Here is an 18,550-nt window from a genome sequence, read left to right on the forward strand (position 1 = left end):
AATTAATCTTTGCCACAATCCATTAGATGGTAATAGTTACTCCCTCTCTTACCAATGAAGCTCACAAAAGATAAATGCCCTTGACAAAGAGCATACTTCCATTAAGTAGCAAAGAATTTAAATCCAAGTCTGCTCAACTCTAAAAATATTTTCTCTACAGCAGTATCTGTAAACTGGGATAGATACACAACTGCTGGCTCACAAAGACTCTCTAAGGGGTACCTGGCACAGAGAGTTTTAAGGAAATTTTATTTTCAGGTCATCTTCCCAAGTATACTTTTCTAAAATTAATCTGAGAGCCATCTCCTCAAGATTCTCCTCCATACATCCCCTTTCACAATCTCTCTTCTCTGATATTTTAGAAGAAACGCCTACCTCCTACCTAACATGAATCCTTTCTCAACACACAGTATTCCCAGAAAGGGTTAAAACCTCCAAGGTTCCAAACAAGTGAGGAATTCAAAATTCAAAAATTCAAAATTCAAAAAGGGTGCCAATGTTGCTAAAGTGGTTAACTTTAATTACTAGGTAACAAGCTTCTTATAAGTTAGGTGATTTATAAATAAATTCATAATTTATAAAATTGCTTTCATCAAAGAATTCTTGGTTGAGTTGTCAGTTGATAGATCTGATTATAAAAACTCATTTTTATGGTGAATCATGTCATTTTTGGCATATATAACTCAAAGGAAGTTCAAGTAATTAAGCACAGTGTCTATAAAAAATCTTTTCATTTCCATCTAGTTATATATGAAAAAAAAGTTTCTCAGCAGTTAGATTTATTTTTTTAACTTAGAATAGAATTTATATTTAATTCCATCCTTACTAACAAAGAATATCATTCATCCATAGACATCAAAATTAATCTAAATTAATTTTTAACAATTTTTCTCCAGTTTTATTAAAATATGTGTTTGCAATACAATTTTGCTTTTTACATTTAATAATTATTGTAAAATATTGAATATTTTCATATCATTTTGATCACTTATATAATACTAAAAATCTAGAAGATTAGACATATGGTCACATGAAATTTTTAAACAGTAATTTTAATTTACATACTTATTTTGGTGACAGAAAAGCATGATAGGATAATTATAGTTTAATAACAATTGTACATATCTATGGTATATAGCATGATGTTCTGATATATTTATACATTGAGGGAATGACTAAATCAAGCTATTTAACATATTCTTTACCTAACATACTTATCATTTTTGTAGTGAGAACATTTAAAATCTACTCTCTTGGCAATTTTCAAGTATTCCACATATTTTTATTAATTATAATCATGTTGTACCATATAGCTCCTAAACTTACTCCCCCTGTCTAACTGAAATGTTATATCCTTTGACCAACATCTCCCCAATCCCCAGCAATATTCTAAAAAATATTTTAAGCATAACATATATAACATTTAGATTTAATTCTTTGGAAAAATAGCATATATATACAAGGTCAAGTGTAAAATGGAAACTCTAAAAAATTTCAGACTGTAAAAGAAGAATTTGTTCAGGTATTTTTGGTATGAATGATAGTGAGCATCAAATCATTAAGGTGAATACATTTCTTAAAAATGATTTCACATTTTTATTTTTAAATTTATACTATTAAAATATCCTTGAATTATATCCTCTGACACTATTTACAATTACAATTAAAACAATTTGATAGTACAGTATGAAAATTATACTTAACAATAATTTATTGTGTATTTCAAAATAGCTAGTAGATTTGTAGTGTTCCCAAGATAAAGAAAAGATAAATGTTTGAGGTGATGGATATCTCAATTACTCTAATTTGGTTATTACACATTATATGCAGATATCAAAATATCACATGTACTCCCAAAATAAGCACTATTACATATCAATAAAAAAATTAAAAGTTAAAATAATAAAGTGAAGAAAACAACTTGGAACCTAACTAAAAATATGTGACAGTATACATAAAATGTGGTTTTAAAACTTTCATTTGGTGCTACTCAAAGATAAAATCTTCAAGACCATTGCTATATAGAACATTTTTCTCAGTGACATATGATTTATTGTTACATAGGAAAGGCAATAAAGTCATTGTATTAAAGATATACACTCTGTAATAAAACAGCCTTCTGTTCTAACCTTAATCCTCCTCCCCATTTGTTCTTTAACTTTAGACAAATTCCTTTCCCTCTCTAAATCTTCCTTTCCATGTCTGTAATAATGTAGGTACTACATTTGTAGGATCATTCTAAATGTTATATGAAACTAATCATGCCAAGCTCTTAGAAAAATGTCTAGACATAATAAGTGCATGCATATATATTCACTGAAGCTGTCATAGACAAGAGGGTCCAGAGGAGAAGGACATGTATGTTCTTAGGCTAACCTTCCAGAGGGATCAGGAGTTGGTATGATATCTGAGAATGACTAAAATAAACTTAAAAATAGGGAAAAGGAGGGAAAAATCACCAGCTGAGAAAGTAAAATAATTTTGAGCCACAATGATGGAAGAGTACAAGACATCAGGTGCAAATGTCAAGACCTGCCCCTTTAAAAATGAAGAGATTGCCAATAAAACAGTTTTACTGATATGAAATAAAGCTGGACCTCCCCTGCCCAAATACTAGTGCCTTTACTGTTTTTATCCTAACTTTGCTTTAGATTAAAATCTTATCGACAATTTCCACTTGCTTGATATTTTTAAGTTCTGAAATTCAATAATATGCCCTTAGCTATATTCCTCCAACTTGGTTCCTGGTTACAGTTTAAGTTTGTTACTCAAACCTCTTTGTCTGGTTTTAACTTTCAGTTTTGTCTGGATGGACTCTATAAAGATATCTTACTCTAACTTTTCTTAAGGGGGATATGAGAGAGAACACAAAATATTGAGATCTCATATCTTAATGCCTAACTTATATGAATTAAAATCCCAACTCTGCCTATGTAGCCTTGGTAAACTCAGAACTTCTCTGAATCTCAGTTTTCTTTCCAATGGGGGTAATAATTTCTAATCAACAAGGTTGCTATAATGATTGAAGGACATATGTCACAAGAAACATTTAGCACGATTAACATTTAGAAAATAATAACTCTTTTTATTATTCTTATTCTTCTTATTATTCCTGATGCAACAAATAGAACCATTGATTGGAGTTCTGATTATTTGTGACATGAATATTCTGCAAAATCAAACACGTTATGACCTGGTGTCAAAGATGATACTGTCAAAGATGAATTGAAATGCAGACAGTTACAAATTTTATGCTTTCTCTGGAGTCAGAAACCAAAATTAAAAGTATTCTCCAGAACTAGAAAGCAAGAGAACACAAAACAGGCTGGAAAAATTTGCTCTGAGTACTGTTACAGATTGAATTGAGAGTGAATAGATGTTTATTACAAAATGCTCTTACAACTTTTCTATATTGAAAAGAGGAGTAATAGGCAGAAGCAAAAGGAGAGAGCACAAACTGGTTTAGCCTATTTCATCTGGTTAATCCATCCATTATACCCAAATTAAGGCCATTCAATTCCACAAAGATTTATTGAATATGCACTGAGTATCCAGAATGTAAAGAATCCCAATACAGAATTCATTCATTATTTATTTTATTATTTTGAATCATGCTTTTAATTATTTTTATAAATCAATCAGATAATCACTTGAATTTTCAATCATTAAGGTAAACTAACTTGTTTTTTTTTTTTTCAATTCCCTTTTTACCAACAGGATTTGCTAGTCCACTTACTGGGATAGCAGATGACTCTCAAAGCAGTATGCACAATGCCTTACACATCTATATGAATGGAACAATGTCCCAGGTACAGGGATCTGCTAATGATCCCATTTTTCTTCTTCATCATGCCTTTGTCGACAGGTTGGTTCATAACTTTTTATAAATTATGTGCTTATTGGATGTAAATGTAGTGGATTTCTATCAAATGTAACTTTATTTATTACATAAAGGGCACAAAATTATGATGGTCTATTGTCTCAGATTAGGTTCAACCAAAACCAGATCCTACACTAAGGATTTGGATGTAAATGTTTTATATAAAAAAAATATTTTATTAAAGATAAACCAGTAAGGAAGTGAATAAGGCAGAATAAGAAAGGGAAAAAAGCCAAATAAAGGTACAATTTTAGTTTAAGTCCCAGACTCTACCAGATCTTGGTAGAGTATAAAGTACATCTGTTTGTCTTACCTTAAGACAAAGAAGATGAGTCTTTGTACGCCCATACTAAATAACCATTGGCTACAAGTTGCCCTGCAGTAGAGGATGTAAAACTCCGAGGCACTAGCCTGATTCCAGATGGGCTCTGTGGCTCCAGTACCCAAAGGCAGGTTTCTAAAGATTGCAGGGGCATGTAGTTAAGAGCAAAGATTGAAGAAGCAGGGAGATGGGCACACAGAGCTGGTACAAGGGATTTAAAGTCATCTGGGTAGGGCACTAAATTACTCCATTTCTTGTCAATATATCTTTTCCCTCTGGAATTTTTATTGTTATTTCTTTTTTTTTTTTTAACCTAAGACCCTCATATATAAGGAAGTACAGACTTTGATATTTCCCATTAGCCTGAACTATATGATTAATTCTCCAGACAAAGTGCACTATGGCCCCACTGTCCTATTTAATGTGATTTAATTCTCTTGGAGCTTTTATTCCCCTTATTAAACCTCTTCCATTACATGTGTAATATCTTAGCCATATTAGGTTTTAGACTTAATCATAGGTGATGATAGCAGAAAAGAAAGTACACAGAGGAAGGTCAGCAGTCTGTTTCTGAAATTTTTCAAGAAGAGAGGAGAAAATAAAGCATCAAATCACAACAAATGCTGTAGAACTCTTTCTTTTTCCCCTCTAAGGTAATTTTCTCAGAACAGCTAATGAATGAAAGGCACAGATCACAGATTTATACCTGCCATTAAAGTAACACTATCATCCTCTTTGGCAAAAATGAGAGGCACTATTTTTCCTGTTTTAAAGGTAGGGAAACTTAAACTGAGAATTATGTGTTTTACTCAACTTACTACCCTCCTCACTTCACTCATGTCCCTAGGAACATGGACACAATATCAAACAAATAAAAAAGTGACCATTAGCTTGAGAAACCATTAGGCAGATTTTTATTGCCTTTATAACATCTTTCATATAATGGGAATTAAGTAATATTCCATGTTATGTTTCATTCAGACATCAGGTTATAAGAATGTGTAAGAGCACCAAAATGATGATAGCAACACCAACATCACAACCACCTATGCTCATATGTAAAGTAGAAAGGAAAGTGTTGGAATAAAATATTCTCAGAAAAGAGAGATTGAATACTTTTCAGGTGTCATCTTATATTGTTGTCCTTGTGAATTTTTGGCATGTTTACATTTCTAGAATCATCTCATAAACTCTAAAGAATAAAGGATGACCATTCTTGTCACTTCCATTCAATATAGTATTGAAAGTCCTAGCCAGAGCAATTAGACAAGAAAAAGAAATGAAAAGGTATCCAAGTAGAAAAGGAAGAAGTTAAATTATCTGTTTCTGGATAACAGGGTCTTACATTATACACAGAAAATCCTAAAAAATCTACCAAAAAGCCTGTTAAAACTAGTAAACAAATTAAGTAAACTTGCAGGATACAGATACAACATTCAAAAATCAAGACAGTTTCTATACACTAATAATGAACTATTTGGAAAATAAATTAAGAAAATAATTCCATTTAAAATAGCATGAAAAAATAAAGTAAAATACTTAGGAGTTAATTTAAACAAGAAAATGAATCACTGGAAACTATAAAACACTGAAGAAAGAAACTGAAGAACACACAGATAAGTGGAAAGATACCTCTTGCTCAAAGATTAGAAGAATTAATATTGTTAAAATGTTTATATTACCCAAAGCAATCTACAGATCCAATGCACTTACTAGCAAAATACGTAAGATATTCTTTACAAAAATAGTTTTAAAAGTCCTAAAATTCATATGGAACCAAGAAAAAAACAACTTCAAATAGCCAAAGCCATCTTGGGTAAAAAGAACAAAGGTGAAAATATCACACTACCTGATTACCTGATTTCAAAATATGCTACAAAGCTATAGAAATTAAAACAGCATTATACTACTATAAAAACCAAACACATTGACAAATGGGACAAAATAGAAAGCCCAGAAATAAATCCAAATATTTACTTTCAATTGATTTTCAATAAAGGTGACTTTTGACTTCCTCTATCTTTTTCCCATTGTGTGCTTGTGTCCCACTGTATCAAGTTGAGACAATTGGTTGTCCACATGCAGAAGAATGAAATTAGATCGTTATCTCACACCATACACAAAAATTAGCTCAAAATGAATTAGGGACTTAAATGTAAAGCCTGAAACTGTGAAATTATTAGAAGAAAACATAGGAGAAAAGCTGCATGACATTGCTCTGGGTAATGATTTTTTGGATATAACCCCCAAAGCACAGAAAACAAAAACAAAAATAAGTAAATGATATTACATCAAACTAAAAAGCTTCTGCACAGCAAACAAATTAGCAGAGTGAATAGACAACCTTTGAAACAGAAGCAAATGTTTGCAAACTATACCTCTGATAAGAGGTTAATATCCAAAATACATGAGTAATTCAATTCAATAGTATGAAAACAAATAACCCAATTAAAAAGTTGGCGAAGGATGTGAATAGACATTTCTCAAAAGAAGACATGGACATGACCAATAGGTATAGAAAAAAATTTTTATCATGACTAATCATCAACTTTTTACTTTGTGGTTACCATGAGACTTACAAAAAAATCTTCTAATTATTACAGGTTAATTTGACTGTGTACTTAACTTTTATCAGTGTTTTGTATGTTTATAAATCTTTGTAGTACTAATTAGCATTATTTTCTTTCAACTTGAAGAATTCCTTTTACCATTTCTTATAAGATAGATCTGGTAGTGATGAACTCTCTCAGTTTTGTTTTGTCTGAGAAAACCTTTATCTCTTCTTCATTTTTGAAATGTAGCTCTGATGGGTACAGTATTTTTGGTTGGAAGTTACTTTTCTTCAGCACTTTGCTATATCACCCCATTCTCTCCTGACCTAAGAAATCCTCTCAGAGTTTTATTAAAACACCCTTAAATGTTATTTGCTTCTTTCCTCTTGCTGCTTTTATATTCCCTCTTTGTCCTTGATTTTTGACACTTTGATTATATTTCTTCATGTAGTCTTATTTAAATTAAAGCTGGTTGGAGATCTTTGACCTTCCTGTTTTTAATATTTATATATTTCTCTAAGTTGGGGAAGTTTGCTATTATTTCTTTAAATAAGCTTTCTACACCCCTTGCTTTTCTCTTCTACTTCAAAAACTCCCATAACTTCAACATTTGCTCTTTTGACACTGTTCCATAAATCCTGCAATCTTTCTTTATTCTTTTTTCTTTTATTTTCACTGACCGTATATTTTCAAATATTCTTTCTTTAAGTTAACAGATTGTTTCACCTACTTGATAAATTTTGCTTTTGTGTTCTCTATTGCACTTTTTCATCTCATTCTTTGCATTTTTAACTCCAAAATTTGTGTTTGATTAATTTTTTTTATAATTTCAATCTCAAGTTTCTCATTTTGGTCATTTGTTGACTTCCTGATTTCATTGAATTGTTTGTCTATATTTTTTGAAGTTCGCTGAGCTTCCTTAAAACAATTATATTGAGTTATTTGTCAGGCAGTTGTTATATTTCCATTATTTGGAGTACACTACTGGGTGATAATTGTGTTCTTCTGGTTGTGTTATGTCTCCTTGGCTTTTCATGGTTCTTGTTGCCTTACATTGATTTCTGCACATTTTAAGTAGTAGAGATTTATTCCAGTCTGCAAACTGGCTTTCTTTGGGAAAGCCCTTCAGCATCCAGCCATTCCAGATATTCTGAGAAGGCTATGTGGTATAGTCAGAGGGTGATCTTGCTCCTGGAGTCCTTGGGCAGGCTGGTGTGCTGCCTGGGTCAGCAGGTGGATAGGACTTGTATCTTGGTCTTCAGGGTTAACCCTCAAGCCTAGGGCTATGGGAACCAGCCTGATGCTGGGGAAAGATCACAGTCCAGGGCCCCCAGGCCTGTGTGGCCCTGGGGCTAATCTGGAACTTGGGGCTGCTTAAGTCAGCCTGGTACTTAGGTAGGCCCAGAGACAGTCTTCTGGGAAAGCCATAAGCTTGGGGCTGTGAGATCCTACCTCATGATAGGCCAGGTTCAGAGGCTCAGTGAGTGGGTACTGGCCTAGATCCTGGGGCTGTGGGTGCTGGCCTAGTGTTGGGTGAGCTTGGGGCCTCCATCTGAGAGGCAAGACTAAAGGCTGGGTCCACAGATGCTGACCTGATGACTAGAGCTATGCGGACTGGCCTGGTACTGGGGCAGGCTTGAAGACTGTGGCTGTCAGGGTCAGCCCAGAGCCTGGGGCTGCTAAGGTTGGCCTGGTAATGGGGCATGCCAGAAAGCTGTCTCTGGGTACTAGCCTAGAGTCTGTGGCCATGGCAGTCATCCCAGGTCTGGGTTTTATGGGGGTGGTCCCAATTTGAGAGTTCAAGGCAATCTCCATTGCTCACTTCCCTCTCTGTTCCCCACTTGTAGGGTATGTGTTTCTGTGCTGTGCTGCCTGGGGTTGGGAAAAGGGTGACACAAATAATGTGAAACTATTCCTTCTACCTTATTCAATGCATATTTTCTCATGTCTGTACTATACCCAGGTGCTGTAATCTCTCACCTGGTTTCCTTAGATCTTATGAAGTTATTTTCATATATGGATAGTTGCTTGAATTGATCTTTCTGTAGGGAGATGAGCACTAGAGAATCCTATTCTGTCACCTTGCTGATGCCTCCACTTAATTATTTTTTGCAAGTCTTGAAAAGAAAAATGTAATATCATTGAATGTTATGAACTTATTTTAAGGCTTTATTGTGTTTCTAAGCCATCAGACATGGTTCTAGGCAATGAGGAAACATAATAATGAGACAGAATCAGTGGTCTGAAAAAGCTTAGTCTGGTGGAAAATATAAACAAGTAAACAACTACAGTATGATTTATGTACAATCATGAGAGAAAAACTGGGAAAGCTACATAAAAATTATGATTTATGGGCTGAGGCCTAGAAAGCATGAGGCCTACAAGACAAAAGTAGATATTCAAGAATCAGTAATACAATTTCTTTCTCATTGAAACCAATCACACACTGGAAGTATGAACTGAAGATAGGAATGGAGGTTTGTCTTCCAAAACAAGGAAATAAGCCTCAAGGCTAATATACACAGAAAGTATTAGTATTCCAGTGAAAAATTAGTCTGCTATCAAAATATATCAATGTTGGGCAAAGAAAGGCTCAAACTAATTCTACCACTTTTAAGCAAAAAATAAAAATAAATCAGAGACTGGATCTATCATAATAATTATTAAAGAAAATATATATTTAACATTTACTATGTATTATGCAATATTCTAAATTCCTTATAAATGTTAAGCTAATCAATACCAATAAATTGATAATATAGGCTTTAGTATTATCCCGACTTTATAGATTAAAAAAGAGAGATGAAGAAGTTTCATAACTTGCCCAAAATTATATAGCTACTAAAGGGCAGAGTTAAGAGTTAAATGATACAGTCTCATCACAAAGCCATGTTCTTAATTACTATGGAAAATTCCTTGGACAGTCAAAAGATGAGTCTCCTGTGAACTGCTCTTAGACTAAGGAGAGATAATTTTCATTAAAACTTCATTTGGTCAGCAAATGTTTTAAGTTCTTACTATATTCCAAATACCATGCCAGGTACTATGCCATTCTTATTTATTGAGATGAATAAAAAATGCCTGACCTCCAAATGTTTGTAGTCCATCAAAAGAGACAGAAAATAATAATACTAATCATAGCAATATGGTACAGACTATATTAATAAATATATGGGCTGAGCGCGGTGGTTCACGCCTGTAATCCTAGCACTCTGGGAGGCTGAGGCAGCAGGATTGCTTGAGCCCAGGAGTTTGAAGTTGCTGTGATCTAGGCTGATGCCGCGGCACTCACTCTAGCCTGGGCAACAAAGTGAGACTCTGTCAATAAATGAATGAATGAATGAATGAATGAATGGCATGGAAATCCAAAGAAGGAAGAGCTTAATTCTGCCCTGAGAATTAGAAAATGCTTTCTAGAAAAGGTTGTTCTTGGATTGATTTTTGAATAATGAGGAGAAACTACAGATGTGACAAGAGAAGTGTGTGTCATACTTAGGGAAACAGAATAGGTCCAAAATAAAAGAGAAACGCTTATTGTACAAAGTTCAGCTGGGCTGAAGAACAGGTTCCCGTAAACAAGTAGAGGGAAAATTAGGATCAGATTTGAGGGGCCTGATATGCTCTTGACTTCCTTGGTTTTAAAGATTATATTAAAATATTTTAGCTTTAATTTTCAAAAAATAAAGAAGCAAATTGGGGAAAATTACCTAAAATTTATTCTACCACCCAAAAAATATTTATAAAATTCAAAAAGTAGAGAAAAAACAAAATAAAAAAGTCTCACTCCACCATTCTGTTCTTGTGTTTATATAAAAATATATTTATTTTACATACATTAAAGAATTATATTTCCACATAATTCTGGGTTTTTTTACTTAACAATCTATCTTATATATATTTCTACATAAGTCTGCAGATCTGCTCCATTCCTTAACAGGCATTTTGATGCTCTCTCTCTCTCTCTCTCTCTCTCTTTTGTTTGTGGCTAAACAATAAAGATATATACACACATATGCATATATGCTAAACAACACAGATATATATTTATATGTACACATATAGAGAGAGAATGAAAGATAAAATTGGAGGGGCATTTGTGAATATAACTAAAAAAGAAATTTTTAACATTGGAATTGGAAGGTGAGAGGTTAAATGCATTTAAAATTTTGGTAGATATTTCCAAATTGTCTTCCAAAAGTGGTTGTATCATCTACACATCCACAATCAGAGAGTGAAAGTGAGTCTGAGACCCTGTTCCTTCACTTCACTAGTTGCTGTCAACTTTATTAAGCTTTGATACTCTGATAAGTAGGGAAATAATCATTTGAATTTCTCTATTTCCTATACATGGTATTGAATACTTATATTTTCTTTTAAAATTTCTGTTTCCATTCTTTGTTATTTTATACTAGGTTTATTTGTCTTTTAATTACTGCACTGTATAGACTTTTCATAATTTTTTAAAAATTGGTTACTTTGTTATAAACATTACAAATATTTTCTCCAGTTGGTAGTTATTTTTTAAAGTTTTTGATGATCTTTTTGCTATTCAGAAGTTATTCTTTCTCGTATGGTTTATTTTACTCAATCATTTGTCCATAGCTTCAGGGTCTTGAAGTTTTTGTTCTTCATTATTCTCGTGTGTTAAAAGGATGGATTGATCTAAATCTCTAAGGTCCTTCCTGGACTTTACAACACTGTGGGTAATGTCTTTTTGAAGAAATGACAGTAGAATGTGTTAGTACAATTGCAGGGCTTTAGTGTTTTATTAGTGACAGCTTAATCATGCTTTTAATCATGATTAATAGGTAAGTGACAAAGAGATAAGTTCAGTTTATAGGTAAAGTTATTTTTCTCCTCTATTCAGGTTAAGGTCTGAAAAGGGACCCTAATCTGTTTTCAGGTTTGTAAAAAATTTTCTGGCAAGGAGAGAGGTTTGAGGAGGTTGAGGAGAGAGGGTTGAACACTCGAAGAGAAAAAATGGATTGAAGAGTTGTTTATTTTGTTTCTATAAAAAGATCAGATTTAGAAGAAACTAAAGACAGAGGCATCTGAGTTTTTAAATCAGCCTAACACTACAACAGCCTTATCTATTCTGATCTCTACTCTATCCCTGGGAATTTATATAAATCACGTGGCTTTTTTGAGTCTTCCTTTCCCCTTCTCTAAAATGGGAGTCTTTTTGAGCAAGTCCAGACCAACTCAGAAGTTATATAAATCACACAAGATATGAATCTAAATGCTCTCTGTAAATAGTAGGCAGCATAGTGTGGTAATGGATTAAAGGGTCAGACAGACCTAGATTCAGATATGGGTCAGTTAACCACTCAGCCATGGAGCCTCTGGTTTGCTTAATGGAGATAATGTAATAATGCCACCTTGGCTGGGAGTCAACCAAATAGTATTACAAATAGTATGTAGTTGGTAGTCAATAATAGGATGCTATAATAATTAGTCTTCTCTAACAATTTGAATAACTATTTTTCAAAGAATTACTCTCAAAAGTTTAGAGGTTTTAGATGACTCCACAGTGAGCACTGCAAAGGAATACAGTGCTTTATTGGAACTTAAAGGTCCCATTAAAGTGATGTAAATATTACCGGGGAACATTAATGTTTTAGAAGATTCCCTTCTCATTATTTTATCTATTCTTTCCACATTCATTCGAGAAATACTTATTCAACACATATTAGGCACTCATGAGACACTTCAGCTTCTGCATCCTTCCTAAAGGAGCTTGTTAATGTGCATGCAGCTAGGGGTTCCACCGATGTTTATAAGCCAAGAAGTAGTTCAAGCATCACTTTGCCAGTGAAACCTCTCTACTCCCACAAGGCACTTACTCTATTCTTTTGGGTCTCCAAGAATTTTTGTGCTGATCTTTCCTATACAGCTCAAGATGTTGTATTATAATTTTGCAATTACTAGTTTATCTTACAAGATCTTGAATTATTACTTCAACCCTTATTTTATCTGTCATATCTTTTTATCTATATTCTCTGTACTGTGGGTAATGCCCACACATAAAGTTTAGTTGAAAGAACAAATGAGGGATAACAAGGTGTAACTATAGTGTGCTAACTAGCAAACTGGCTAGGAAAAGTAGTTTAAATAAATTCTCCACTGCCCATTGACAAAGTAGCCTATAAATATATCTAGTGAACTCCTACATGGAATGGAAAATTCAGTAACCATTAAAATGATGATGTGTACTTATAATAGTTGAATTTTTAAATGTTTATTATATATTATTAAATAAGGAAGATAGGTTACAGAATAGGATATTTAATAATATTCCATTTCACAAGTATATGCATGTGTATCAATATATGCAAATGTGTCTATTAATAGAGGTAAGAAGGAAGAGTATTTAAAAACAGTGATAATGGATCTCTGGTTAGTAAAATTAGGCATGAGCTATATTTTTTGTGTATTTTTCTTAACTTTTTTGCAATAGATGTGTGTGTGTGTGTGTATATATATACTTTTTCAACAATACCAAAAATAGAGCCAATTCCCAAAACTAAAAAGACAAACAAAGAAAAGAATTGAGAGGAATAAAGCTTCTTGTGATTGTGTTTGTTTCCTTTTAATCTATTTTTATTAAATTGCTGGTGACTCGTATCTATTTCAGAACACTACCCCTCATAGATTGATTGAATGAAGAATTCTATTAGGCAGTTGAGTTCCAGATGCTACAATTTTCCTAAGACCCTGCACATTACTGTCTGTCAACAGCAGCTTCTGAAATGCTCCCCCATCTTAGCACAGCCAGTCCTTGGTAAGACCCCTGCATTCAATGGCTCCAATCACCTCTTTCTTTCTGCAGATCTTCAAATTCCGCTTTTGGTAATTCTCCACTTGGAATTAACTCTTGCAAATCCAGATTTCACTTTTGTGTGACCTACTTTGTCTTAAGTAAGTAAGCATGAGCTTTTATGCTTATACTTTCCTCAAGAAGGAAGTAAAGCATTGGTGCTGGCTAGTGCACTGTGGATAAATGTCAGAGCAGCAGAAAGGGGGCTTTAGAAATACTTTTCTTTACACTCAACTACTCAAGAAGAGCTTACCTAAATAAAAGCAAGCACACTTCTGCACACATGCATTCACTCATCTTAACTCAACAAACATTAAGTACTCTTTATGTGTCATGATCTATATTAGACCATGGAGATGAAGCAATCACCAAATACTGTTCTTCACTGCCTAGTGTCCCTTGGTGCAGATACGTAAATAACTGAGTAACATAAAGCAAACTGCAGCTTACACAGTAATAGTGGCTTAGTATGCCAGGTTATTTGAGAGTGACAGAAAAAGAGCACCAAGGAAGTAGGGACCACAAGAGCGGTCCCCTGAATCTGCAGCACCTAGAGCCATGCCTAGTGTATTAATAGAATGGATATTCAATGAATAGTTGTTAGATTCTATTGTTTGGAATACAATTATGACTGGTGGCTTTATGAAGAATGAGTAGGATTTTTATTTGTGACATTTGCATTAAAAGCATTCAATGCATTGGAAACAAAACAAGAAAAGCACAGAAGTGTGAGGTTAAAAGAAACTTCAGAAAATAGCCAATAGTTACAATGTTACCAAAATATTAAAAATACAACCAAAATTTAGTGCGTGCTTACTATGCACCAAATTCTAAGTGCATCACAAGTTGAATCATTTATTAATAATAATTACAGAAATCCTACCAGTTAAGTGCCATTGTCATTACATCTTAGGGATAAATAGAATTATAAAGAGGGTAAGTACTTTGTATGAGATGCTGCTTCATAAAAAGCTTAAAGAGAGATTTAATAGAAAGAATGTATGTATTGTATATAGACGGAAAGAATATACTCTTCCCCAGCAAGGGAGCTGAAGCTATCCAGATAAATGGTTATTTTGAGCACTAGTCAAGCAGTGTCGTTATTAAAGCAGGAAGCAGTCCAAATAGAACAAGTTGATAAGAAATTTAGCAAGCTCAGACTCGCGGTGGAGGGTTGGCATGGAGGTTAAGAAGCATCTAAAGGGAAAGAAAAATCTGGGCCAAAAATTTGAGGTGGGAAGGTTTGTTGTTTGGTATGCCCAGAAGATTAGGGGATGGGCACACTTCTAGCTCTGGCTTGGGCGGTGCAAAGGCAATGTATGTAACCAAAATGTTTGTACCCCCATAATATTCTGAAATTTAAAAATAAAAAACATAGACCAGCAGTTTAAACTGATTCTTAAATACTTCTCTGATGTGGTTGGGGCTCTTAAGAGTAAGCCTGACAGGAAGACTTGCTCAGAGACTAAGTGAGATAGAGGTAGCAAGCACCCATCATGACACCCACCTCTAGGAGCTCGCAGACTAGGTACCAGATTCTAACTGTGAAGAGCAATCCTGTGATGAAAGAACTGTGAGACCTAGAGTCAGAGGACCTGTGATCATGCCCTGGCTCTACTTCATAATTCTTGTGTGTTCTTAGGAAAGTTATTGATCCTCTCTGAACCTCATTTTTTTCACTTATAAAAAGGTGGTAATAATACTACCTTCCTCATAGAAATGTGAGTTTACACTGTATAAACTTTAACATGTTAACAAGACTAGCTCTTTTAAATAGAGTATAAGGGGCTTTAAAAAAGAATACACAATGCTTTTGTTCTGGACTCATTATTTTCTAAGTTCTTTCTAGTAGTGGCAGCACCTCACCGATTCTCCCGTAGTCTGTCTCTCTAATGCATGGAACCCAGGCTCGGTGCAACCCTAAAACAATACATTCCAGGGATGGCTGGCCTGCCTCACTCCACAGGTACAGATTAATTACGTCTTCTGACATGACTTCTTGGCTGTATTTGCCAGTGTAGCCTCCCCTCCACTCTGCTCCTTAAGCCTCTCCTGGGTCATCCTGCTAAGAAGGCTGCCCTGATTCACATGCCTTCAAGCCAGATGCTTTGCCAACCTGGCAGCCCAGAAGCAGTCCAACCAGAAGGGTGGCAGCAAGGCATGTCCCTGGGGCTTCAGAAATGAACAGCAGATTGCTTCCCAGCTGGTGATTACAAGGCTGAAGCTTGCTCAGAAAGGCAGAAATCTCAGGGTTATGAAAGAAGGTGAGTTCAGAAACCAGAAAAATGTCTTAAAAGTCTGCTCTAGCAATCAGATGGGATGGCAGAGAGGGGCCGTTTGTTTCTACATTGCTTTTCATATTGTTGGATTGTGACCAGCTTTTAAAACACTCCCTGATTTTTTTCTAAAGCAAAATTAATTCCCTAGAACAAATAGTAGTTATACTACTATAGTCATACCTGTCTATATTCCTATAGCTGTTTTTCTTGTTGATGTTGTAGTTGTTAGATTTAGCTCTTATTCCAGTCTATGTTTATTAGATTTATTCCTGAGTTTGCCTATCTCTCCCACTAAATCTTGAGTTCCTTGAAGACAGGGTCTACGTATTGATCATCTCTAGCACCTAGCACAGATCCTGGCACATACAAGACATTCATTAAATACTTATTAGAATAAAGTGTTGTGTAATTGATGATTTTGAGGCAGGTAGCCATCCACTTGGTTATCAATAACACTTTGTTTTTTCATAAAATATTAATTTAAGGGAGTTGAATTGTATTCCATCAAGTGATAATAAAGTCATGTGCTGTAACTATAACTAATAACCTAAAGAATATTCTAGCTACATGTGGGAAATCTCCCAACTCTTTGTAGGTTTAATGTGTTTTGGTGCAAGAGAAATTAAATTGCTAATAAAATATCATTAACTTAAAAATCTCATTGAAGGAAGATAAAGAAACATTAGTTGCCATCATTATTGGTAAACTTTTAAATCTGAAAGGCAATTTCAATAATCCAAACTTCTTATTTTACAAATAAGGGAATCAAGACCCAATGAGGGTGACCTGCTCAGAGACACAGTTTTCTGCAAAGCAGAAGGAAGAATGTGTCAAGGTCTTGCAATGCAGAATATGAGGTCCCAGGGAGCAGTATGGAATACTTAACATGACAGGAGGGTACTTAGGCAGGCAGAAGCAGCATGACTATAGGAAAGGTCCTCTTCACAATCATTTAGGGAGCTAAAGGTCAGAACCACTTAAATAGCACCAAATCTCAGATCCAAAGAATGAACAGGGCTGTGAAATAAATCAAAGGCCAGAAATCAGGAGACTAGGAGGCAATAATTCATGTGATTAAGATCACAGATTTTAGCATTAGACATGCCTCATTTTGAATCCCAACACTGCTACATCTAGCTACACAATTTCTGGCAAGCTACTTATACTCCCCTAAGCCTTCCTTTTCTGAGCCACAAAATGGTGCTAACATTTATAGCTATCTGAAGTCATAGCTTTGATTATTAAGATGATATTTTTATAAATACATACCAAGGTTCTTAGCACACAATTACTAGACAGACGGGGTCCTTGCTATTAAAATGCTTACATTCTAGTGAGGAGAAACACAGGTAAGCCAGAAAAAAAAGAAATAAGCACATAATTCTATTAAGCACTATGATGTGACATAAAAGTTATATTTTGTAAAGAATTACTTGGGAAAATGTTCTAATTAAGACAGGCTAGTCTAGTTGGCTTCTGAAAAAATGAGCTATAATTTGACACTGAGTTTATAAAAAGGAGCCAGCCATAGAAAAATCCTTTGGGGGCTGTGTTTCAGGAAGCAGAAAGAAAAATAGGAAAGACCCAGGGCAGGAAAGAGCTTGTCTTTTCTCAAGGTTGGAAAGGAGACTAGCAAAGCTAAAGGTACTAAACAAAGAGAACCTGGTGTAATATGAGGTTGAAACGATCAGCAGAAATTAACAGAGCCTTAAGTACATATATAAAAAGACTTTAAATGCTTTTTAATCTGGGGTATTGAGATCATTTTAAGAAGGTTGACATTTCTTAAAGTTATCCTGGCTACTGTGACAAATGGATTGTTGGAGCAAGAACTTCAGTGGAGACATGGATTACTCTATTGCATTGGTCCAAGTTAGAGACGAGAATGATTTCAACCAGAGAGGCGATGATGGAGCTGTCGGGAAAAAGACTGAGTCCATGTGTATTTCAGAGACAACACCAATCAATAGGACTTGTCAATGCTTTAGATGATGATATGGATATAAGTAACAAGTTAAAAAAAGAAAGGAAGAAAGAAAGAAGGAGGGAATTAAAGAAAAAAGGAAAGAAAAAAGGAAAAAGGAGGAATCAAGGAAGTCTCCTAAAAGTAGAAGCATTAAAGAGGACGGTGGGGATGTTTACTAAAGTAGAAAAGACCAGGCAAGTAATAAATTAGTAAACAAAATGAATCGAAGTTCTCTTTGAATATATTAGGATCCTTTTAGATTATTATTATTATTTTATTTTTATTTCAGCATATTACAAGGATAAACATGTTTAGGTTACATATATTGCCTTTCCCCACCCAAGTAGGAGCTTCAAGTGTATCCATCCCCCAGACGGTGTGCACCACACCCATTAGATGTGAATATACCCATCATTTTATCCTCCCTGCCACCTGCCAGACACCCGATGAATGTTACTCCTACATGTGCACATAAGTGTTGATCAGCTAATAGCAATTTGATGGTGAGTACATGTGGTACCTGTTTTTCTATTCTGGACATATTTCACTTAGTAGAATGGGGTCCAGCTCTATACAAGTGATGCTAGACCACCCTTATTTTTTGTGGCCAAGTAGAACTCCATGATATACATACACCACGTTTTATTAATCCACCCATGTGTTGATGGGCACTTGGGTTGTTTTCACATCTTTGCAATTGTGAATTGTGCTGCTATAAACATTCTAGTGCCTCT

At 34.5% G+C, this 18,550-nt stretch overlaps 1 protein-coding gene across 1 annotated transcript in view; it reads left to right on the forward strand.

Annotated features, from left to right (window-relative positions):
- The window catches only part of TYR (tyrosinase), a 79,892-nt gene that overhangs the window by 21,104 nt on the left and 40,238 nt on the right, over positions 1-18,550 (forward strand). Inside the window, exon 3 of the mRNA XM_012753461.2 lies at positions 3,718-3,865. Within this exon, the coding sequence (XP_012608915.2) occupies positions 3,718-3,865 (148 nt within the window). The remainder of the gene's footprint in view (positions 1-3,717; positions 3,866-18,550) is intronic.

This window comes from Microcebus murinus, chromosome 4, assembly GCF_040939455.1.
Source record: "Microcebus murinus isolate Inina chromosome 4, M.murinus_Inina_mat1.0, whole genome shotgun sequence".
In the NCBI taxonomy this organism is placed as follows: Eukaryota; Metazoa; Chordata; class Mammalia; order Primates; family Cheirogaleidae; genus Microcebus; species Microcebus murinus.